Raw genomic sequence first — 24,838 nt, forward strand, 5'->3', positions numbered from 1 at the left:
CCTGCAGCCCTTGCAAATTGTCTCTCTCCATGGTTCCTGTGGGCTCCTTCAGGCCCTGCAAGGCCACAATGAGCTCAGCCCAAAGCTTCTCCTGTCCAGGCTGAACAATCCCAGCTCTCCCAGCCTTTYCTCCCAGCACAGCTGYTCCATCCCTCTGACCATCCTGYTGCCTCCTCTGGGCTCTCTCCAGCAGCTCCACGTCCTTCCTGTGCTGGGCCCCAGGGCTGGAGCAGCTCTGCAGGTGGGGTCTCACCTGAGYGGGGTAGAATCCCCCCCTCACCTGCAGCCCACGAGGCAAAAATCCCATAATCTCTAAGTTATGTGCCAAATGCTATCGTGTCCTTTTTCCAGTTATCAATAACTCAGCATCCATAACCTACAATTATTGCTGAACGGTTACTTAACCAGCTCGTGATTTGTTTCTTATGACAGGCTGATTTAAATTCTATTGTAAATAGTTGTGGGGTATTTTGGTAAATGCCTTGTGAAAGCCAAATTCCAAATGTATGCATGGGGTCCCCTTTTAGTCACTAATATAAACAAATTTGTAATTCCCTTTTTAGTCATTAACATGAACAAACAAATCCAGCAGTTTGATTTCCAAGGATCTGAACAGGTCGAATTTGTTGATGTAATGGCCTGGAAGTTGTTTCCTTATCTCTCTTTTCTAATTACCAATGAACAAATCTATATATACACATGCACAGAAGTGTATATAAAATAGTTACTTGAAGTTACCATCCTAAATTCTACCCTGGAGTACAGATAAAATATTTGCTAATCAAAATCCACTCTTTAGTGCAGCAAAACCAGTGAACAGAGCTCAGGTTTCTGCTTCTCTGGCGCTTCAAAAAGTAAACAGAATTGCTTCAAGGACAGAGATTTGTGAAAGAAAGGGGCTTATTAAACTGTTCTTTTTAATTATTTCACTCTACATAACTATATACACACATATATATGATATGTGTATATAATGTGTGCATGTGTTCAAAACAGAGGCTCATATTTATGAAAAGAGAGTTGAAGGAGAAAAAGAATGAGAGACTTCAAGAAATGGAAAGAATAAGATCATAGAACACAAAAAGTGGTCWTTGTTCATACCTGGCCTGGTTGTAATTCTTTGTGTTGCTTCTGGATAAACTGATGTGTTTGGGAAAATAAAAGTGGCACCTCCTGAAGAGAAAGAAGAGGACATAACACCTAATGATTCATTTCCACAGTCCCTAAATCCGGCAACATTTCCCTTCCTGGAGCATGAATGAATGGAGACTATGAATATCTAATTTCTGCCGTAGGACTGTTATGTATAAAGGTTCATTCCAATAATCTTTACACCTATGTAAACCCATTCAAGTTGCTGCATMAAAGTCTGTGCAAAATCTGTTTTAAGAAGAAGACAGTCAAGCTCAGGAAATCCCTCCTACCCCAACCACCTCCACCAGGGCAGGGGGTTTTGTATCCTCTGAAATAAAACCTYTTTTCCTTCATTACTGCATTCCCAAAAAGGGTTTGTATTTTCAACAGAGACTTTTGGGTCACACCCTCAGAAATCTCATTAACTTTCCCACAGTGAAAAAATGAGAAATACTGAGCTTGATGTAGGAAGTGGAATCTTACTTTTCTCAGGCACTGAAATTGCTCTGACTACACCAGTGGAYTTCTAATGACCCTCTCCAGGAACATGARAAAGGTCAATTACYGCTGATTTCAAGAACTTYYTTTCTAACTCTTTTGYRGTCCACTAAAAACTGAACAACWAATTTTCCGTAYGCTGATSATCAGCAYGATATTATTCACACTCCCCACGACRGAAATGCAGACAATCTCATTTTGGTGAAATGATTTTCAGAGTACCATTATCAGTGCACACATAAAGAAAAAGATAACACAAATAACTGCTGAACAACACTTGGATATCTGTACGTGGAAACTGCTTGGTGAATTAGAATCTCAAAAGCCAAAGATGGAAAAGACCATCAAGTCCATCTATTTTTATAAAGGACTTGATTCTTATTGCAAACCACATCAAACTAAATGGAAATTTTTTTGTTGCCTTTGCTGCAGGCCTGTAGCCCACAGCAGGACTTTGTTTACCACTAGGACCAGTGACAAACCTCCAATCTCAGGGAAAAACCTTTTAATCTGGTGAATTTTGGAACTCAGTCATGGTGAAAAACTAAATAAAATATGAAAGAAGCATTGCAATCCAAGTTTTGTTTTCGATTTTTTGGTTGGTTTTTTTTGTGGGTTTTTTTTTTTTGTTTTGTTTTTGGGTTTTTTTTTTGCATCATCCTTTGTATTATCTTTTTCCTTTCTGATAGAGAATTGTTATTTCTGGTCACTGTAGGTAACTAACACCCTCAGGCATGATCATGCAATATTCCAAGCATCTTTTGCAGGGATAAAAACCCCATTATTTGTACAATTCAATGCCATCCTCTGTTGCACAACTGTTAGAGCRAGGTAAAATAGATTCTGAATTATTTGCACAAATATTTTAAGTTACAGCCTGAAAGACAGATGAGGCTGTGTCGTTCTCCTACCTACACTCAACACTTCCCTGGGCCAAGTTAACAGAAGGGTGAATTTCACCAAAAATCATTTTACATTCAGGTCAGACTTAGTGGTGATTACAACATCAGACTTGGTGGAATTTCCAGCTCAAGTCCCACACAGCTACAAAACGAGATGAGCTGACTGCCCAAAGAGCAATTTTATTGATTTGCACAATATTTACTGCAGGGGAGGATAGACATCCCCATTCCTCAGAGCCCAAATCACTTCTGAGCTCCAAGAAGTTTCTGGGGATCTGTGGGGCAGATCTGACAGCACAGTGAGACAGAAGGACAAAAAAATCCTCAGGTAAAAGGCCCCAAACCTGCAGTTTTATGCTGTGTCAGGGACCCCGTTCTCTTGCAGGACACCAGAATTTTTGCACCGTTTTTGCACCATCTGGCCCTGCGTGATCTCACCTTTTCTCTGAGTGTCTGTGCAGAGAACAGACAGCAGGGAGGGGATTCTCTTGCCTCCCTCCTGATTTACCACTTCCATTTTTTAGCAAGCAGCCCATGGGAAGGAATCCTGTGCTTTTAGAAGATGACCTACAGCAGTGGGAGCAGTGCCAGCATTACCTGTGTTTCTAGCATGCATTAACCGTGGAGAGTTTTGTAAGGCTTTATCAACATCATCTGAAGTCAAATGTGGAAGAGGAGCTACAAAACAAAACAAAAAGCAACACCAAAATGTAAAAAAAATCGTGAATTATCTTTTTAAACCATATTTTCCCCTGTGAGGATGGCCTGAAGGTGAGTCTCTCTAGACAGCCTGCAGTTTGGAGGGAGGTGCGTGGGCTACAGGGTAAATTAGGGCATTCATTTATCCAATATTATGATTTATCATTATGAATGCACAAAATTTCTGACTGGTTATTGACAGTGTGCGTGTGGAGGAGACTGCACCGCACTGGTGTTGCAATGCTTGGTGTTTTTTTCTCTAAAAACCATGTTCATTTTAACTTCTTTAAACTTAGGCCAAACTTCCTCAGCCTTAGGAGAAAGCTCGCAATCCAGGTGATCCCTCGTCCTCTTTTTTCCCTGCTGAAATTCTAGCCATGCACTACAATTAATTTGCACTTGGACTTCAGGGACTGTTCCTTTTTTCCCATGAATTCACCAAATTTTTGTTCAATTCAGTTAAATCTTCCTGATCCTACCCAGAGTGCAGCAAACTGCTGCCAGTCCTTASAATCATGCCTGGAATTCACTTTATGAATCAATGTTTGCACTCCAGTTTAGTTAAAATGGACAGAAATGAGTGTGTGACCAGAAAAAACATTAGCACTGAACCCCATGTGATTTTCTTCCTGCTGAGCTTCAACCTGATTTTCCTCTGAGATGGACACATAGAAAGAACCCCTAATTCTTTCAATAAACACGAGTGTTAGCCAGCTGAAAATAATGGGAATCTTTCCAACAAGCTCATTAGGATTTGGGTTGGGCTGACTGTTATGKTTTTAGGAACAGCAACATTCGCAGCAGACATTTGAAAAGTTGGGTCAATTACTGACGGCGTTAAATCGAGGAGCGACTGCGGACACGGCGGAGGAGCAGCTTACTCTCTCTGAGGTAGTGTAGGTGTGACAGGAGGATGTCTGCGTTGTAGCTGGGGGTGAGCCTCTGGAAGTCATCCTTGGTCATTTTGCAGAGCTCCTTGCCGTCGATGTTCTGGAAGAGCAGGATGTCCACGTCCGGCAGCCCGTACTCCTTCACCGCCCACTCCAGCCACTGGCGCACGTGCTCTGTGCTCCACAACGTGGGGTCTGGGGGGGACACAGAGCAGGAAATTAGGCAGGGAAGGGGAATTCCTGAGGCACTGGAAAACAGTGCAAAATAATCCCATCTTTACTGACTGCTGGAGGAGTTAATTTGGAGTGCTGAGTGCAAGGGAGAACCACTGTGGAGAACCATGAGCTYTGAGTGTGAACAACAAACCCTCCTTCTCCCACTCAGCTCTCAGCTTCACTGTTTTCAGGCATTTTTAGATACAGATCATCAGAGCTTCTGGCCCACTAACAGCACTGCAAGCTGGAGCTGAACAATTTTCAGAGCTCTCTGCTCAATCCTTATCTTTATTCAAGTGAACTTTCTACTCATGTCAGAATGGCTCTCTCTTGGGTGTAGGTTAAGTAAGGACTCACAGATTCGGGCAGTTATTTCAGACACTAGAGTGGGTCTCTAGTTAATAAAATCATTTAGAATATTAAAATATTCTGYGTTTTCTTTCCTAGACTGCTGTGATGCACAGGAGTACACTGCTACACCTATGTGGGTTATTACTCAATACCTGAARTATTGGCAAAACCATCTGGGGAAATAGAGCCCCAAACAGCCCAGATTTCTATAAAATGGTTCTGAATCAGTCTTTAATTTTAACTTAAAATTTTTTCTCGGAATTCCTCCTTTTCAATTTCTCCCATTCTACTTCTCCTCRTTCTTGAGTAAGGACCCAACAACACAAAGGGTCCTCAGCTCCTACCATGAAGAATTCACACTTTTTACAGGCTTTATATTAAAGCCAAGGGGAAACAAATTCTTCGAGAGTTTCTGCCTTCTCACCTAAACAATTCTGTGATTTTGTGAYATCCTGAATGGAGCTGTGAATGGAGCACATGGAGGTCGACTGGCTGTTGTCCATCACATGAAAATCTGGGGCTTGAATGGCAGCCTAARTAATTTTTCTATGGTTTAACTTCATGCCATTGTCTCTCTTTTTGTTGTTGAGGCTGGTCTGAATGAGGTGGAAACCTCCTGAATTGCACCAGAAAATTCCTAAAATAATGCCTCTATCTGGTGTAAAATATGTAACAGCTGGAGGGGTACAAGTCTGGTGGAAAGTTTTGGGTCTGGATGGGATTGCCCAGACCTACAGCAGAGAACTCTGAAAACTACAATAAGCTTGGTCTGAAATAAACAACCAAACACCAGGACTTTCACCAAAATATTTTGGTATTTGGCATATAATTTTTAAACACTTATGATATCTAGAAAAATACCACAGCAGGGAATGTGATCTTTCCTTTTTCATTTCTGAACTTTGCCATGTGAACTGTACACTGCCTGAGTGGTAATAAAACAAAACCAACTGATTTTTGCTCATTAATTYCTTCAAGTGACCTCAAAACATCAAGGCTGTCACTGTGATCACCTTGCTCCTTGAAAGTCACTCAAATCCAACTCAAAACACACCTCCAGGAATACACTAAAGAAAAAAATCCTTTGCTGAGCTAACCATGCTAAGGATTAAAAAAAAAAGGGTGAAAAGTAGTGTTTGAGGAAATGTTTGAGGAGAACATTTAAATGTTGTGTATTTCAGTGTGCACAGGACACTCATTACTCAGAGCATCACTCTCCTGACTCCAGGACAGAATTGACAATACCATTGCAGAGCACACTGCAACAGATTTGTCCACACCTTTCTTGACAAATAACTGAAATAATCACAGCTTGCAAAACTGGCCACAGTGGGTATTCTTGCACGTCTTAGCAACTGAAAAACTGCAAGAATGTTAAGCAACGTGGCAGAGGCAGAAATATTTCAGGCAGGCACCTCAGTGCTGGAGAGGAACCAGCAGCAGAACATTCCCTCCTGGCTGCAGGTGTTGGGCTCATCCTGTGCTTATCCAGTGCTTTAGGAACACCCACATATTCCATGATGCTTTTGACTTGGAAATGGTTATGCTAATTATTTTGCAAAATATTCCAAGTTTGTCTGGAGGACCAGGCAGCCGAAAGTGCCAAGAAAGCAGCTTTCTTGTCCCATTAACTGCTGAATCGTGCAGCCAAGCCTGCCAAGAATTTCTCAATTGTGTTCTTACATTGCAGTGGAGCTGTCAGTTTGCTTATTAAAATATTTTATGCTGCCCAAATCCAAGGCATAACCCATACAAAGGCTTTTCATGCCCTGTTTGATCCCACTAAGAAGCCTCTTTTTGTTTATTTTCAGAGATAACCTGTGGTACAGTGATTTTTTCCCTCTCTCCCACACACCCTGCACACAGCATGCTGATAAGAAATTGAAGTGGTTCCTCTTGTCCACTTTAGGGTGAAATCCTCCAACAGGAGTCAGGTAAGATCTGAGTGCCTGTCAGCCTGTTCTGCTGCTGAAATGGGCACAACAGATTGAGGAGATGGCCTCACTGAGATATTCCTCAGCTCATTCTCTCAATAACCCCAGGAAATTACTGCTCTTTTCCTCCTGATCKCCTGCATCGCTACTTTCCTCCAAACCTCCTTAAATAATCTCAGTGGACTTAAGGGAAATGCAATTTTTTTTAGCCTGAAATTTTGGTGCAGAAGGTCTAACCTGCTGGCACAATGACTCTTCGTTCATTGGTCGTCATGTTTGGGGGTGGAACATGCTTCTCCTCCATGTAGTTCCCATAGTTCATCCCCACACTGTCAGAGCTGCTCACCATCTTCCCTCCTTTTGCCACGCTGCAGTCATCAGGAGAATTCCTAGGCAGACAGGAAATAATAATTCCATTATTACACCAGTCCTTATCAATATCACCAGCAGAATCACCCAAATGAAAGGGAAAACTGGGAGTTGAGCACCACTGGAAAACTCAGTTCTCCCCGCTCAGTGACTCTGCTGATTCCTTCAGGTGTCTAAAAAAACCAAACAGGTTCAACGGATCATACACTTAGTTTTATTATCACTTTTTTATTATTTTATTATCACAAAACTAGGCTCATGTATCTCTCCAAAAATTGTAAATACCAATGATTTAATTTCAGACATAGACTGGAAAACTCAATCCCCCTGCCTCCCAGTGACCATGCTGATTCCTTCAGGTATCTCAAAAAACCAAGCAGGTTAAATGGATCATACACTTACTTTTATTATCACTTTTTTATTATTTTATTATCACCGGATCAAACTCTTATCTCTCTCCAAAAATTGTAAATACCAATAATTTAATTCCAGACATAGAATGGAAAACTCAATCCCCCCCACCCAGTGACCGTGCTGAYTCCTTCAGATGTCTCAAAAAAACAAATATGTTCAGTGGATCATACACTTACTTTTATTATCACATTTTTATTATTTAATTATCAAGCTCTTGTATCTCTCCAAAAATTACAAACACCAATAATTTACTTCCGGACAGATAATGGAGGTTTGTTCATGAGCTTGTTCAGCCTGGTGGCTGCAAGGAGCTGCATTCCCTCTCCAAAAARCTCACAGACAGCTGAGAAACACAGAAATGCACTTAATGCACATTTTCTGGGGGGAAACTATTCTCAGTTGCTGCTGTCCAAGCAGTTCAAGGCTTGGAGAGCTGCCCATCTCCACTGCCATTGCTGTCCCACACTCAGCTGCAATTCATGTCATGCAATGTTGACACATTTCACAAAAAAAAGTTACATTTGCCAAAACCACGATTCAAAATACCACACGCATGACTGGAAAAACCTTTCAGCTCCTGACTAGCAGAGTCTCCACGGAACTGCAGTCAAGACAGGGAAATCTGCAGAGGATCTGCAACCAGACACCTCTTTAATTTTGGCTTTGCTTTCTGAATAGAGTCTTTAGGTTTAACATCCCACAGGGGGATCCCTAATGGCATTTTAATTGCATCACAGTTTTCTTTCTGGCAGACGCAGACATATTTGTCCCTTAATTWAATGTCTACAACGTGTTTCATCAGAGGGAGAAAAATCGTTACAAAAATCAAAATAAAGAGCTCAGCCACGGGGAATACCTTTAAATGTAAAGAGGTTGTTTGGCAGGGGAAGGAGGGTGTTAGCTGGGGTTTGGTTTCTTCAGCAATACCTCATTACTGACAAGCTTGCTTTCAGTCCTGCCAGGTAACTCCCAAAACTGTGCTATGGTCTCACTAAACAAGAGGCAAGTCACAGATCCRTGGAATCATGGAATCACAGAATGGTTTRGGTTGGAAGGACCTTAAAAATCATCCAGTSCCACCCCTGCCATGGCAGGGACACCTCCCACTGTCCCAGGCTGCTCCCAGCCCCAATGTCCAGCCTGGCCTTGGGCACTCAAAGGGATCCAGGGGCAGCCACAGCTTCTCTGGGCACCCTGTGCCAGGGCCTGCCCACCCTCCCAGGGAACAATTCCTGCCCAAWATCCCATCTGGCCCTGCCCTCTGACAGTTTAAGGCCTTTCCCCCTTGTCCTGTCTCTCCATGCCTTGCCCCCAAGACCCTCTCCAGCTCTTTGGGGTCCATTTAGACCCTGTTGAGTTTTCTACTCAGCACCACCATGGTTTTCAGGAACTCATGCAATTATAATTCCCACACAAGTGCTTTTAAAAAAGCACCAGCACTTAGAAGGATGAAAAATCTTGGTGCACATCTGAAATACTAAAAGTAAATTTTAAGTATAGATTTTTTTTTCTATGCAGCGTTTTTTTCTGATTTTACCATTCTGGGTTAATGCAGATGTTAAAGAAAAAATGAACTGCTGATGAGTTTCAATTTAAAAAATAAAATACATCACAGAAAGCTTTTAACGGGTGACAACATCTTCCTTATGAGAAGGAAGAGGGCCTTTATTGCTGCCTGGAAAATGTTGCCTTCATACTCCTTTCCAGGATGCCTCTCAACATACCCCATATGAAATCTGCCCTGTGTAAAAGCCCCACAACTGCTCTGTCAGCCCCAGGACTGAAAAACAACCACGAGGGAAAGCAGAGTCAGCACCTGCCACTGCATGCTGGTGAATTCAGCCCTTCAGAACACTTGGGCAACATTTTCTCAGGTTTGGTTTTGCTCTCCTACCACACACCACTAAATATAACCCTGGGATGCAGCTTATTCCTGTCCAAACAGAGCCGAGCAGAACAAAGCTCCTTTTTGTTTCAGACATAAATGCTGAAGACGAGGTTTTCTGATCATTCTTTGTGACTGAAATGTTGGCCTTTTCTGCCTCCCTTTCACAAATATGAATGTCAAATATGCTTGATTTGAGTCTGCACTTTAAATTATGGGTATTTGGAAAAAATCCTCCTGCCCTTACACCTGTGCAGATGTGGACCCTGACTCCCCAAAGCGGTGCTGTTACAAAGAACTTTTTGGCCCATTCACGTACTTTTTAGGGGTGTTTTTGGGAAACAGAGAGCTAGCGGAGTCCTTTAGTTTAACTGGCACAGTTATTGAATTTTGGGGTTTCTTCTGGGGAAAGAAACTCAGGATACAGGGACTCTGAAGTGAAATATGCCATCAGGAGCAGCCTACACCGCTTCCACAGGCATTAAAAAGACTCTTGTAAACACTGAGCAGCAAATGATGTGAAAGATCCAGTAGCACAGAGCTTTTGGCAATCTGACAGGGCTTCTGAGATGCTTTTCTGATCTGAATATAAACAGACAAGGGTGGGGAAGAAGATCATAAATAAGTCATAACTTCTCATTAAAATCCAGAAGCAGATGGTCAAGAGTTTTGTCCCTTTAGCTCACTGGGTGGACAAGCAAATCCCTCATCCATCAAATCTCCTAAGACCACGCTTAATTTCAGGCATGGAATCATCTCCATGGGATTTAACAGGACTACTCTAGTCCTCCAAACTGAGTRTGTGCCCTAAACCACTGAGCCAGGGCTTAACTCAACCGCCTGGAACAAAATTCTACAGTGCAGAAAGCAAAACTGAAAATGCAAGCAGACGCTARAAAAGGGTGTTTCCAGTGCCCAAAACAAGAGAGTGATTGTCTGCAAAGTGTTTTCTTTTTTTTAGGACTTTTCTGTGAGTCTGCTTTATTTCTGAGCCACAGGGGGAGCAGGGTGGAAAAGCAGCTTTTGGAAAGTGTGCCCCGAGTGAAGGGTGCAGCCCTGCAGTGATTCATCCCCAGCTCCAGGGCTGAAATGAAACCAGAGATGTTTTTCTTCACGGCTGCCTGTTATTTTTGCCCTTTGTAAATATACTGTGTTACACCTGCAATTCACACAAAAAAAAAAATTAAATTAAAAAGAGGTAAGACTGCATGCAATTATGGCACCCAAAACCACTTTGTCCAGTCCTGACCTGATAAATGTCTGCTGAGAAAGTATTTTCTCCAGCCCCCCTAGGACCTGGAAGCCTCATTTTTGTACAGCGTTACTCAAAATCAAGCTGATTTGATGGTTAAATTTATCACCCACTCCTACTGAAGCTAAATGGAGTTTTGCCAGCCATTTGACTCAGATGTAAGTTTGTAAATAAGTGCATGAAACACACTTTTCCTTCTTCTCTATGCTACCATTTTGCCCACATGACATAAAACACCTGTCTTGGTCAAAAGTGCAAGGTGTCAGAGAAATTCCAATCAGGAATCAGCAAAACCCTGCATGTGTCATTCCTGTAGTGTAAACTCCTCTATTTAGTATTTCTGGCTTTCAGAGGGAAATGAATGAGAAAAAATATATTCTTCAAATATCTGCATGTCCTCACAAGTTTATTTAATAAGCACAGCTTGGATTACAGAGGCTCCTGCAAGATCAGCTCACACTGAGGGCATTGCAGTGCTTGCTCAGCCTCATCCCCTTTCACTGMAGCTGCTCAGGGTGAAGTGAGTTTGGTCAGTGCTTCCTCCCCAAAGGATTTGTCACTGAAAAAGTGGCTCATGAAGAAAAAAAAAATCTGAAACTTCCCTGAGATTTCCTGCTTTGAGGTACAGCAGGGACAGCCAGACCTGCGCTGGTGGGAAGGAGCCTGTGATGAGACTGACAGCACTTCCAGGAGTGATTCCAGAGGTCCCAACACTTGTCAGAATCACAGAATTCCAGAATGGTTGAGTTGGAAAGACCTTAAAGTCCATCCAGTGCCACCCCTGCCATGGCAGGRACACCTCCCACTGTCCCAGGCTGCTCCCAGCCCCAATGTCCAGCCTGGCCTTGGGCACTCAAAGGGATCCAGGGGCAGCCACAGCTTCTCTGGGCACCCTGTGCCAGGGCCTGCCCACCCTCCCAGGGAACAATTCCTGCCCAATATCCCATCTGGSCCTGCCCTCTGGCACTGGGAAGCCATTCCCTGGCTCCTGTCCCTGCAGCCCTTGCAAATTGTCTCTCTCCATGGTTCCTGTGGGCTCCTTCAGGCCCTGCAAGGCCACAMTGAGCTCAGCCCAAAGCTTCTCCTGTCCAGGCTGAACAATCCCAGCTCTCCCAGCCTTTCCTCCCAGCACAGCTGCTCCATCCCTCTGACCATCCTGCTGCCCTTGGACTCCCTTCCAAGACTTCTTGTGAAAGGAAAATTTCCCCCAGAGAACTCCAGCACAACAGAGGCTTGGAAATGCCAGAGAACTCATGCTGGTCAAAATATCCCTGAGGGGCTGCCACAGGCTCAGTGAGCTGGGCTGGGGAGCTGCACACAGAGAAGGAATARAAGAGTGGAAAAGGATGGCCAGGGTGGGAAGAAGCTGCCAGGTCTGTGGGAGGAAGGGAGGGATGTCCCTCAGAATAACCGGGGCTAAAGCTGCTCAAACTTGTGATAAAGCCATGGACAAACTTTGCTCTGAGGTGTCAAAAGCAGACGTAAGGAGGCAAAAGAGAAGACAAAAAAAGAGAACTGCAGCTCCCCCATGGGCACTGGGTCATGGCACTACAGTGTTCCATGATCCTGGCATTGTCCAGCAGCCCCAAATGGCTGTGGGGAGGCTGGGAATGGGGCATCCCCCCTCACAGAGCACCCAAACCAGGGCAAACCCCTCTGGAGGGCTGCCTTGGGCTCAGGGGTGCTCAGGGTCACCCAGAGGTGTTACCTGGAGGCACCTTTCTCCYGTGACAGCACACACAGAGATGCTGGCTTTCTGCAAACAAAACACAAGGTGCATTTTTACTGAGCTGCACACACAGCAACCATTCATTTCCAAGGAAACAACAACTTTGGCYGGTTCAATCTYTTAATTTTCCTTTTTATTTTTTCYCCCTTGACTTTCCCCAGCTATCCTGCACCCCRCAGCTCCCCAGAGCCCCAAGGCCACGGTGGCAAACACCAGCAGTCAGCGTCTGGCTCACTAGAGGCCAGTCGAGCTATAAATATTCCCAGCCCGGCTCTTTGTGCTCGCAGTGTGGGGAAACAGCTGGTTTAAGTTTGACTGCACGTTGTCATTTCTCCATTAGCGCAGACACTTCGATATTTCTTACGTGTCAGGTTGGAGTGAAGAAAAGGAAAGAAGGGAAGGAGGTCACGGAAAGCCAAAGCAAAGGAATGATGTTCTGTATATACATAATTTACAATTAGATTGCTGCCTGAGACAAGGCTGAGGTTTGACATGGTGATAGCTAGGCCAAAGCCACAATGACTTCCCAGTTGGCCCATAACTTTCAGGACCTATTTTCTYGTGTTTTTCTTTGATTATTTTTACAGAAATTCTATTATCATGGTAATGGATTACATTTCTCAAATTGTATTTCATTTCAAGAGCTCGTAAGGCCGTTGTATTTGTGGTTTGGTGAAATATGAAGTATGGGGAGACGGGGCCCTTCCCAAACCACACGTGCCTTCTTTTGTGGGCAGGGATCACATTGAATTTTTGGAAAATAAGAGCATGCCAGGCATAAACAGAAGTGACATCTTGTAYGGAAACCATAATCCCCCATGTCTGTGGAATGTCTGCTGATTTTCATGATTAGCACTGAGGGCTGTGAGGGTGCAAAATGTCAAAACTCATGATTAGCCATTTCTCCTTTCYTTCTGTTTTGCCTTAAAAAGCTATTCCCAAACTTTAAATACTGAACACCCTCATTGATGCTACCCTGATGGAAACAAAACACCTACTAATGAAGGGGGAGAGGAGAACGCTCACCACCAGCTCAAAGTGCTCTGGACACAATAAATCCTGTATAGGAACTAAAAACCTTGCTGTAATAGCAACAGTCCTAAATAATGACAGTGATCCCAATTCTTGTGGGGTCCTGGGTCATTATTTGAAGGCTTTTTTTATGTTTCACTGCCCCTCTGAAAGCCTTTGGCTGCTGGGAATCCAGTGGTCAATGACAAATGTAGCCGTGCCAATTATGAATGAGCCTGTTATCCCAGAGTGGAAAGCTTCTCATTTAGCACCTGCCAGCCCAGAACCCTCCAAAAAAGCTCCCAAAAAACAGAATAGTTGTGGTATTAATGAGCTGAGTTTGTTTTTCTCCTTGGCAATGTGTTTGTCCCAAGAGCAGAGCCAAACGGTGCCCACACACGCACGCAGGCGCTCGTGTGAACTKGTGGATTTTCAGAGCAAAGAGGAGCTTCTTGGAGCAGTCCCACATCCTGACTTTGCCACTTTTCCAGCTTGGAAGGCAGCCACCCCACCAGCCACCCAGCCACCGGGAAAAAGGATTATGAGTCTGAGATAACCAACGTCATTKTACCCCAAATTAGAGTTACTTTACACAGGCAGCTCCAACAAGGAAAATCATTCTGTGAGGATGCCTCTCCCAGCCCTGCCCTGACGCAGGGGCTGACTCAGGCCCTGCTGGAGACAGAGTCCCAGTGCCTGCTGGGGGCTTGGGCCAGGCTTGTTGTTTCGTCTGAGCTGAGGTTTCCCAGGAATGTCAGGGTGGGAGGCCACCAGATGTGGAAGGGACACGGCACCAAGTCCTTGCCTGGGGCTGGGTTCAGGGGTGGGAAAAGCCACGCCTGGAGAAAACAGGAGATGTCAGGGTGGTGAATGGACATCAGCCCTGCTCCTCCACATGCTGGACACTCACCAGGTGGGGTCAAGAGGATGGGGCCAGAATGGTCAGTGACAGGATGAGGAGTGATGGCCATAACCTGAACCACAAGGACTTCCACCTCAAYGGGAGAGGGAATTTCTTCACTTTGAGGGTGGYCCAGCACTGGAATGGGCTGYTYAGRGAGAGRCATTCCAAACCCAYCTGGACACTTTCCTTAGTCACCTGCTCTGGGTGAYCCTGCCTTGGCAACRTGGATGATCTCCAGAGGTGCCTSCCAAGCCCAACAATTYCATGATTCTGTAACTCTGTGATTCTGCTGCCTAAATTCTCTGATTAGATCCACCAGTATCACACCACAGACTGCAGAGTGATGCAGAGGTGCCTCCTACAGCTTAGAGCCTGCCAGCCTGGATCCTGGGAGCAGGATGGATTTGTTGGAATTCTCCAAGAGCTCCATGTGGGTGAATTCTCCCTCCCCAGTGCCTGGGCACAGCAGCTGTCACACATCTCACTAGTGAAAGGTACCTCGAGAGTGCTCCCCATTCCAATTTGCTGGCCTGGACAGCACAAAAAATCTACTCCTTGGGAGACTTGACATCAAGGAAAAGGAAAAAAAAACACCAGCAAAAAACCTTTGAGTTCACCCCAGACTCTGAAAAGTCCCCCTGTGTGTCAGACAGACTGAGCACTRCGAGTACAGAGGCTCTTTGATGGAAATTCAGGCAGTTACATGTAAAGAAAAATGGTTTTCCCAAAAGAGCCAGCACAAAAGATGTATTAAGTGATAATTTCATTCTCAAATGGTTTTCAAGCAACAACTGGTAGCACTTAAATCAACATTTTGCACATGATTAAATCCTAAGGACAACTAATTATTTCTGGCATTTCTTTAAAACTTCTCTATCAGCCAAGCTGATGTTGGAAAGCTTCTGCTGTGCTTTCACTGCAGTTAGCWTTCAAAATACTTCTTCAATGAAATCATCGTGCTGCTCATGGCAWGAGAAATTTATCTGTGGCCTGAATAAGACTCTGTGTTCCACTTCAGCCTGCCCCAAGAAGATGGATTGCCTACGGTAAATGTCATTATTCCAAGCTACCTTTGTACATTCCCACCCATGGGCACRGCAGAGCCCCGTGGGAGAGCGCATTGCGCGATCGCCGGGAAATCCATGGATTTAAATGTTGTTCAACAATACCCAGCACCTCATGAGAACATTTCCACAGAGTGAATTTCTCCCCAAATCCATAACATGAATTGCACTCACTGTGGTAGGACTGCTCAGGTCTAATTTGATAAAACACATGAAGAACAATAAACAGCAGAGTCTGGCATGTGCAACCTCCAGATTTATATCGCRGGATGGATATTTTGGCCTGACCCAGGAGCAATAAATAGCAGGAAACAGGATTATTACATTCAGGTGAAAGATTGACTGTAGGGTGGCACAAAAGGCCTCATCAGATTTATGTACCTGGAAGAAACAGAATGGCTGCACCAACATAATGTATTTAAAGAAACTCAATTTGATACCACCTGTGACAACCTGCATTACACATGCAACAACAGCCAGGTAAATGACAGCTTTAATTTAAACTTTTCTTGCTTTATTTAATTCAAGGTAAGCCCCCAGGCTATAATTTGTGGTGCTGGGTAGCTGGGTTTAGCTTGAAAAATACTGTTATTGTTAAAGGAAAGTGGGTAGCTAATCCCCGTGCAGCACACTGAAAATAACCCTTTAATTTCATTCTAAGGGCATTTCTTTGGAATTCACAGGAATGCCAGCTCTCAGACTGTGTATTTTGGAATTTAATGTAGGGCAATTACAGCCAAAGTATGTCTGGGGAAGGCCCTAGCAGAGGGGGCACATTTCTTCTGTGAGTGGGTGCTGAACTGGAGATGTCTGAGGGGCTCAGTCAGCTCCTGAAATTTTGTAACTCCTACAAAGGACAGAATATATGGCCACACTGACACAGGAAGAAGGGAGAGCTGGACAGCAAAAATGGCAATGTTAACTTCTCCCTGGCCACTGCTTTGTGGGATCTCATTGCCTGCTCTGCATCCTGAATTATCCAGATCCAGGTGCCCACGTGGCAGGACAATGACAGAGGATACCCTGGCCATCCTCCAGGCAGAACTTCCATGGCTCTGCAGTGTGGTGTCATGTTACAGACTCCTGTGGGACCTCTCAGATGTTAAAATGGGTCTGAACAGAGCAGGTATAGTTTTACTAAAAATGAAACATCCTTCTGAAGGCTCCACATACTGTTTGTGTGAATATTTAACATACAAAGCATTTTAAGAACGGAGGAAATATTAACACTTAACATTATCATTTAAGGAAATAGGCTTATGGCCTGCAATAGAGCAGGGTGGGGAAGGCTTGTGCAGAAAAGAAAATTCAAAGTAACCTACAGAATTGCAGGGCAGCACAATCTGATCCACACTTYTTTCCCCTAAAACTGGCAGGAATATCACATTCCGATTCCCAGAGTGCAATAACACTACATATTACATACACACATGTGTGTGAGGTTTAGAAATGCCACAACGTTATTTCTTTTTGTTACTTGGCAGTGTTAGTTCTCCATTAGAAGTGCAGTATTAAGATGTATTCTTTTCAGGCTTTTGAGYTTGGCTCAAATAATATTTATCTGGTGAAATAAACAGTATATTTTATAATTACAATAATTTTTTAAATTTTACAAAAAAAATTATTTTTATGTATTGTATGAGCATGCAATATATGCATGCAATATTTTCTGTTGTACTGGTACATATATTTTTTTTTTGGTAGCTTGTAAGGGATTTTTTTTTTCCTCAGCAAGTCATGTCTTARGAACTTTAGTGAAGTATTAATTTTCCTTGTGTGCAGTTAGGAACTCTGCATTGCTTCTTCAACAGGAAAGACTATAAAAAAGTTCAAGATCGATAACCAAACACCTGTTTCGAGTGCTGCAGGTTATTTTTAATTTAGGAAGAATTATATTGCTTCTTATTATATATTCCTTGAAAACCAGTTTTTCTGTGAAAACCATTAAGCACAGCAGGAATCCTCAAGTGGTTTGGGTTGGAAGGGACCTTGAAGATCATCCAGTGCAACCCCTGCCATGGCAGGGACACCTCCCACTATCCCAGGCTGCTCCCAGCCCCAGTGTCCAGCCTGGCCTTGGGCACTCAAAGGGATCCAGGGGCAGCCACAGCTTCTCTGGGCACCCTGTGCCAGGGCCTGCCCACCCTCCCAGGGAACAATTCCTGCCCAATATCCCATCTGGGCCTGCCCTCTGGCACTGGGAAGCCATTCCCTGGCTCCTGTCCCTCCAGCTAAAGGAGTCCCTCTCCATGTGCACAAACATTTTATGAGGATGGTGCAGAAAACTCTGCAGGAAATGCAGACACCTCCCTCCACAAMGGGGAATTTTGGCAGCCTAAACCAGCAGCCACCTCCTGCTACTGACTGGGCAGGGAGCCAGAGCATCACCCTGAGTGGTTCAGTGAGTGCACACAGTAACAAAAAATGGCAAAAAAAAGGGAGAAATTATAGAATCACCGAATATCCCGAGTTGAAAATGACCCCCAGGATCACCCAGTGCCACCCCTGTCCCTGCCCAGCCCCCCCAGCAATCCCAGCCTGTGCATCCCTGGCAGCGCTGTCAAAACGCTCCCGGAGCTCTGGCAGCCTCGGGGCCGTGCCCGTTCCCTGGGGAGCCTGGGCAGTGCCAGCACCCTCTGGGGACAGAAGAACCTTTCCCAAAATCCAGCCTCAACCTCTCAGCAACAATTAACTCTAATTACCTACTCTAATGCACCATATGGAATTTGCACTGAGRGAAGCTGTGATCAGTTCTCTTACAGAAATGCCAGGCCAAACACTTAAAGAGGCGATTTTAGGAAGCAGGTAAGACTGTTTTGAATCAACACTCCATTAGGGATTACACCTGGGCATTTGCTTAGCACAAAAAAAATTAAAAGATGCTGTAAGAGATTAAAGACATTTGAACTTCTGGCTAAGTAGCCTTACAAGAAGACTTCCTCTAATTCTTTGTAACTTCAGCTCACCGTTTGTTTCTATGTATCTCAAATCTTTGGCTATTCACTGGAAATTCTGATTTGCCTTCAGCACCATTTCCATTCTCACCCGGGAACAGAGGAGCTGTGATAAACTGCCAGACCACTCTGCCCTGCTTGTGGTGCTCATCACATCAGCCCAGCAAGTGTGAACAGCAACCACAGAGCCCAGGGCTGAGGTTTTCCTGAACAACTGATCCTGGGAGATGAGATTAAAAGCCAGGTGTTCGTGACAGGGAGATGTGAAGCACTGGTACATCACCAACAATTGCCAGCAACCGGCTCTCCTGGACTCTGCTCTTCAGCAACACTGAAGGAAAACTGTTTTGACAGTCAGGCATTTTAAACAGGAAAGCACTTGTTTGGACAGTTTCCTTGAAAATAAAAATSTTCATTGTGTTTTTTACAGATGTCCCAGAGAGTGCTCCCAAGCTTGGGAAAGCCACCAGCCAAAATCCCAAAATCTACTGCAATATCTTTGAGTCTAATTGACACAAGTCTCCTTCACAGTGACATTCCTAAAAAAATGTCCTGAGACAACAGTTAATGCACAGACACAATGTGCTAGAAGTAACTAATTTATTTTCCTGTTCCCTTCTCCCCTGCTCACCTCCAAACTTASGTTGTCTTTTTCAGCCCAAGTTCTTCAATCCAGCTCCTCTTTCTGGCATTATGTTTAGAATAAATATAAAAGTAAAGCTCAGTAGTTCACTCCCTCTGCCATGACAAGAATTTAGTTCCAATGTTTCTCTGTTTGGTTATATTTAGAGCAAAGGCAAATACATATATTTTATATATATTTAGAGCAAATGCAAATATATATATTTTACATATATTTAGAGAAAAGGCAAATATATATTTTTCATATATATATATGAAAAAGGCAAAGGCAACTGCCCAAATTGCTGGATTTGACAACTTCCATGGAGTGTTAGATCAGAAACACCACACCCTTCGATGGCTCAATGATGCTTCTCCAGATTACAGCAAATTAATAAAATTGATTATATTAACTTTAATATCTGCTCTTTCACCTGGTGTGTAAAGTAAATTGACATCCAAAAATCACCCACAGAGGGAAGGTATTGCACAAGCTCGTGAGCAGGCTGTGCCTGCAGCACCATTTCAGACCCTCTGTGACACCTCAAGAGGGTTGGCAGAACAAGGCAGGGAAACCTGGAGCCTTTTGGGATGGCAGTGGCCAGGTGGGATATCCTGAGGCCCCTGAAATGGTGCTAAATATACAGATTTAGACAACTGAGCCACACCCATCACAAAAAATCCCATTCAAAAAATCCACCATCCTGATTACCTTGACCCGTTAACCTGGTTGGGGTTACACTCCATCTTGATGGTGACTCTGGCCGGGGGCTGTGACAACCAGTCCTGCTGGGGGACACGTGGGCTCATCTTGGAGGTCTGGCCATACTCGCTGGAGGAGGAGGCTGTCATCTCTGCCTTGGCCAGGTGGGGTGATCCGTAGGCGCACTCGAACAGGGATTGGTCTTCGCTCACCACCGATAGCGCTTCCTGCAGCCAGAGGAAAAGTCAGAGCAGCAGTTTCAGGGCAGGGATCACAGAATTTACTCCCCCAGGAAAAAGGGCTCGTCCATCTCACAGAGAGGTGAGCAATTGGTCATTTGCTCATCAGTTTTTAGGCACAGCATGCTGTTGGTGGAGATGAGGGCCCATGGGGACAAATGTCAGCCAAGGACAGGAGGACAGGAGAGCTTTCCCCAGGGAGGCTCTTCCCAGAGCAGCTGAACAGATACACAAACACACGCTACCAAATAACTGGGAATGCTGGCCAGGAGCTGGGAGGAACAGGAGGGCAGGATAGGCAGCAAAGCTTGGGTCTGTGGGGTCTCAGCAGGGATGCAGAGGGTGAGATCTGCTGGGAGGAACAAAAATTGCTGCTTTACCCAMCCAGGAGAGGACCAACCACAGGCCAGGCCCTGCTGAACCACTGGGATCCCCCTTTCCTTCCTCAGGGGCTCCAGCCAAGTCCCTTCTGGACCAGGAGCTGCTATCCAGGGACACCATGCCCACCAGCCACCTCCCTGCCTGTCATGGAACCCTTCCTGGGCAGCCCACTCTGGAGCTGTGGGAAGGGCTTCCTACACTCTTTGTGGAGCACTGGGGTTATGGTCATTGAGGGCAGCAGGGCCCATTAGGTCCCTCAGCAGTGGGACAGCTTCCATCCCTGAGGCCAGACAGACACCAGAGGGAGGGACAGTCACCCTCTATCAACTCTATCCCCCCTGCCACACATTCCTGCTGGCCCCAACTCCTTCCCCAGGCTCTYTGGAGTTGATTCTTGTGAGTGAAACAGTGCTCGGGATGGTGGTGTGGCCACCACGTCCCTCAGGAACTGTGAGTGATGCCTGATGATTTTTGCCTTTTSTTTTTATATAACCTTTTCTATATTTCATAGACCCTTTCAGACATTTCCTGTACCCTTTCTGTATTCCTGGTACCCTTTCCCTACATGYTTGTAAYTCCTGTMGKCTGATATTCCAGCTCAGTTTTGGGGTTCTGCTGGACAGAGAGACCAAACAACCCCAGGAGGAGGCCAGTGAGCCCTGAGCTGTCTCAAACTCGAGGGTTACACCTTGGTTGGAGCCTTCTCTCTGGAATACATTGTGTAAACTGGGCTCTGGCCTCAGCTAGGAGGGAYTTTTTAGAATAAGGAGACATAACTACATTTATTAAGTTTCTAATTGGGGAATTCTAGACAGATAYGCTCATTTGGGAGGTCTATTAAAATCGTATCCATCTTATGCAGGGTGTGTTTTTGGTGTTTTCCACCTTTGAAGGGTTGTGCAYCTGGGATCCCATTAAATACCGAGGGAAAACSGTTTTATCCCTTAATCATGTCTGCTTCAGAATTCCAAATCAGCCCATAAGGCAACAGGAAGGGCTGAAACTCCTGMAGGGACACATCCCACTGGAGAGGAGGCTCCCCAGGCAGGAGAGCAGGTCTAGGCTACCACTCTTGCTGTCCTCCAGCAGTGCACAGTTTCGGGGGCCACCCCCCAAAAACAGAATTCTGAGGAAATGCATCTTCTCCAGGAGCTCCTTGGGTGGACAAGGTGCACAAGGGTGCAAGACAGGACACAGTCTTAAGCTGTGCCAAGGGAAGTTTTGGTTAGGTGCTAGAAAAAGATTCTTCACTGAAAGAGTGATCATACACTGGAATTGTCTGCCCTGGGAGGTGTTGAAGTCACCATCCCTGGGTGTGTATAAAAACAGAGTGGACGTGGCATCAGTGCCATGGTTTGGTTGGTGAGGAGGTGTTGGGTCACAGGCTGGATTTGATGAGCTTGAAGGTCTCTTCCAGCCCAGTTCATTCTTTGATTCTCTGTAAAACTGAAGCTTTGGCAGGGGCTGCCCAGGGAGCTTTGGAGTCCCCATCCYTGGAGGTGTCCCAGGAAGGGCTGGAGGTGGCACTGAGTGCTCTGGGCTGGGGACAAGGTGGGCATCAGGCACAGCTGGGACTCCACGGGCTGGGAGGGCTTTTCCATCCTCAGTGATCCTGTGAAAGGACAGTCACCCACTGTGGGATCCCATCCTCCCACACTGGTCCCATGGAATGCAGCAGAGGTGCAGTCCATCCCTCCCTGCCWTGGTGGGGACAGTCCCCATCCCCGGACTGAGGAGGACACTCCGTGTGACCCACGGGCGGCCACAGCCGAGGGGGAGCGCGGCCAGCTGGCCATGGCCAGGAGCAGGGGAGCCAAGGATCGGGGASAGGGGGGAATCCTGAGCTGCAGCCAGGGCAGGGAGCCCCGTGAGGCAGCGTGTGTGGGCTGTGCTCCTGCCAGAGCGGCTGCTGACKGCCAGAACCGCCGCTCCTGTCAGAGCAGGGGAAAGGGATGGGAGCTCCCGGCTGCCATGGAGGGTGGGGGGCTGTCTGCAGGCTCCCACTCTCCCTGGCTGCTGGAACAGAGCTTTGCYGAGCTCCATCAGTCACAGGCTGCCCTAAGAATCAGTGTTTGTTCATTTTTAGGCCTGTGGTGTGATCCTTGCAGATGTTCTACGAAGGGGGAAGAGTTGGACTCGATCCCTTCTTCAACTAGATCCCTTTCTTTAACCCTGGGATATTCTGTGATTCTGTTTCTCCTTTTTATTCACCYGGTTTGTAAGCCCTCGGGGGGCACTCTGTTAATATTCACAGTTTGTTCTGCAACTGCAGAGGTGAGGACATCACTTCTGGCTTCTTACTGCTCGTGAAAGCTGACATCACCCCTCAATCCCAGAGCCTGAGGAATGGGATCTCAGGCTCTGCAAGTGCCCTGAGACTCATGATTGAGTCCCTGAGCTCAGGCAGTGATCTGCATCTTTTCACAGCTGATTTTCAGGTGTCATTTGAGTGCCAAGATCACAGCCAGGCTGCCACCAGTGACTCCCAGGTACCACCTTTCCTTCTGTATTCTGCACACTCTCCCACCAACCTGCATCCCAACCAATGCCTCTCTGGGATGGGAACGTGGTTCTGGGACACAAAAAGCATCCCTGAGTGACACCTCTCCTTTTTGCTATGCCTTTTGTGCTCCTCTGGTCCGACAGAAACCTCTGCTGAAATGTGTCTGATCAGCTTTTTCTAGGAAAATCTGCAGACCACGGAGGTGTGGGGAGAGAYGGATGCTGGTCCCTTGCTCCCCAAAGATTCCCCCCTGGCTCCACCAAGAGACAGCAGAGAACTTCATGTACTCCGATGGTAAAGTAGCAGGGATCATGTAATGAGAACTAAAGAAAATGTTACACTGGAAGGAGAATAAAGAGCTCTTTCTCAGCAGTCTGTGAGAGTTCTTAATGAAAAAAAAAAGCCAACCAAAATTAAATATATATATGCACAAACACAGCCTGGCCAGATGATTACAATGCATCCCATGGCTGACACTTCTGAATGTACAGTTCCCTCCTTTTTGCCCCATTTTAGAGCTGAAAACATTTAACAAAGTGTTAAATTTCTAAGTGTTAGCTCCAGTAAATACATTAAAGTGTGAATTATACAGGAGAAAGCTGATGCAGATTGCAAAGAGAGAATTATTGTGCTTTGTAAACCATTTACTAATGGACCTTTTCTAAACAGGCTTCAAGCACCAACCATATAATGGATTTATTTCTCATCCTCCCCCACACAAGTGAAACAAAGCAAATTTTTCTGGTTCCTATTAAAGATGACTCCACCTAATGTAAGTTAATTTATGGATATTTAGAGTAAGTATAAATGTAAATAACAAGAAAAAAAGGGTTTTTATTTATTTGCATTACTAATGACAACAAATACTGCTTGTACGAGGGATGCCCATTATGCTGCCTAAACAGGGAAAGTACACACATTAAAACTTCCTGAGGAGCACAGCAAATGCTGGAAATATGAACCAAATTATTTAGGGCTGTGTGAATATCTACAGCCATGGACACAAAACCAGASAAACATAAATGAGCCCAAGAGAGTGCCAAGGGCAGGCACTGGGAAGCCATTCCCCATTGTCCTGTCCCTCCATCCCTTGTCCCCAGTCCCTCTCCAGCTCTCCTGGAGCCCCTTTAGGCTCTGGAAGGGGCTCTGAGTTCTCTCTGGAGCCTTCTCCTCTACCAGTCCTCCCAGCCTGTCCCAGAGCAGAGGGGCTCCAGCTCTGGCATCAATTTAGGCCACTGAAAAGATGAGGATTTCTGGCCCAGGCTTTTCTGAATCCACCGACYTTGCAGGACCCAGAGATGCTGAACAACCAGAGCTCAGCCAAGCTGATGTGACCTCCCATGAAGCTCATCCCATGGGACAGAACTGAAACAGCACCCAGGGACAGGAGGCATTTCTCAGCCACACAGGAATGACTGACAAAGGGCATCACTGGGTGTCCCCAAACCCTGAGCTGTGAAAGGAACGCTCCGACAGCCCAAACTGCTGTCCTGGAGCAGCTGACAAAAAGCTGTGTGGCCTCTTTCTGTCCTAAATACAGGGACTTTCAAAATCTGTTTTGTGTTAGAATTGCAAATGCAAGCTCCTGGACCAAATCTAATAGGAAAATTGTCAGAACTTACCATCGTGAAAAAATAGCGGCGTGGTCTGACCACACATAAACGTAAACAAAGCTATTAATACTGACAGTGTTTGGCAAGGTTTTATAACATATGGATGCCAGTTCTATTCCCAGTAAATGCTTTTCATTACTCATTTACATGTTAATCTCTTTCTCTCATCCATATTAATGCYGTTTCTGGAGCAGTTTGGCAACATTGAGCCATAAGAGGGATAAAGAAATGTAAACATTAATAATTATTAAAAAAGAGATGCATTACAGGCTTCTTTGAGTTTTGCAAAGGTTAGTAACTTTGTGACAATGATTTTAGTAGTGAATGGGTCATCTTCCTGGATTTCACACGATGTAATGGATTCTCRTGACATCTCAGAAATGAGGCCTTTAATTTCTAGTAATGAATGTCTGGAGTAAAGGGATGTGAAGAAAGGAACACATGGAGCTTAAAGCACAAGGTGGGCTGGTCTTTAATGAAATCTGTGAAGCAGAGATGTTGGTATCTGAGGTCAATATTGAACACAAATTTCCTTTATTTCATCTTCCTTTCTCCAGGTATTTCCTCTCATG

General features: G+C 45.2%; 1 protein-coding gene across 3 annotated transcripts in view; it reads right to left on the bottom strand.

Annotated features, from left to right (window-relative positions):
- Window positions 1-24,838, bottom strand: part of ERG (ETS transcription factor ERG) — a 141,654-nt gene that overhangs the window by 11,686 nt on the left and 105,130 nt on the right. For 2 of the 3 annotated variants that reach the window (XM_057383390.1, XM_057383391.1), the window contains 5 exons: window positions 19,540-19,757; window positions 6,862-7,013; window positions 4,115-4,318; window positions 3,132-3,212; window positions 1,102-1,173 (listed from right to left, as the gene is read on the bottom strand). In XM_057383390.1, coding sequence (XP_057239373.1) covers window positions 1,102-1,173; window positions 3,132-3,212; window positions 4,115-4,318; window positions 6,862-7,013; window positions 19,540-19,757 — 727 coding nt within the window. The remainder of the gene's footprint in view (window positions 1-1,101; window positions 1,174-3,131; window positions 3,213-4,114; window positions 4,319-6,861; window positions 7,014-19,539; window positions 19,758-24,838) is intronic. The other variant, XM_057383392.1, reaches the window with a different exon arrangement.

Source organism: Malurus melanocephalus, unplaced genomic scaffold, assembly GCF_030028575.1.
Source record: "Malurus melanocephalus ecotype Western Australia unplaced genomic scaffold, MMel_1.1 scaffold_629, whole genome shotgun sequence".
In the NCBI taxonomy this organism is placed as follows: Eukaryota; Metazoa; Chordata; class Aves; order Passeriformes; family Maluridae; genus Malurus; species Malurus melanocephalus.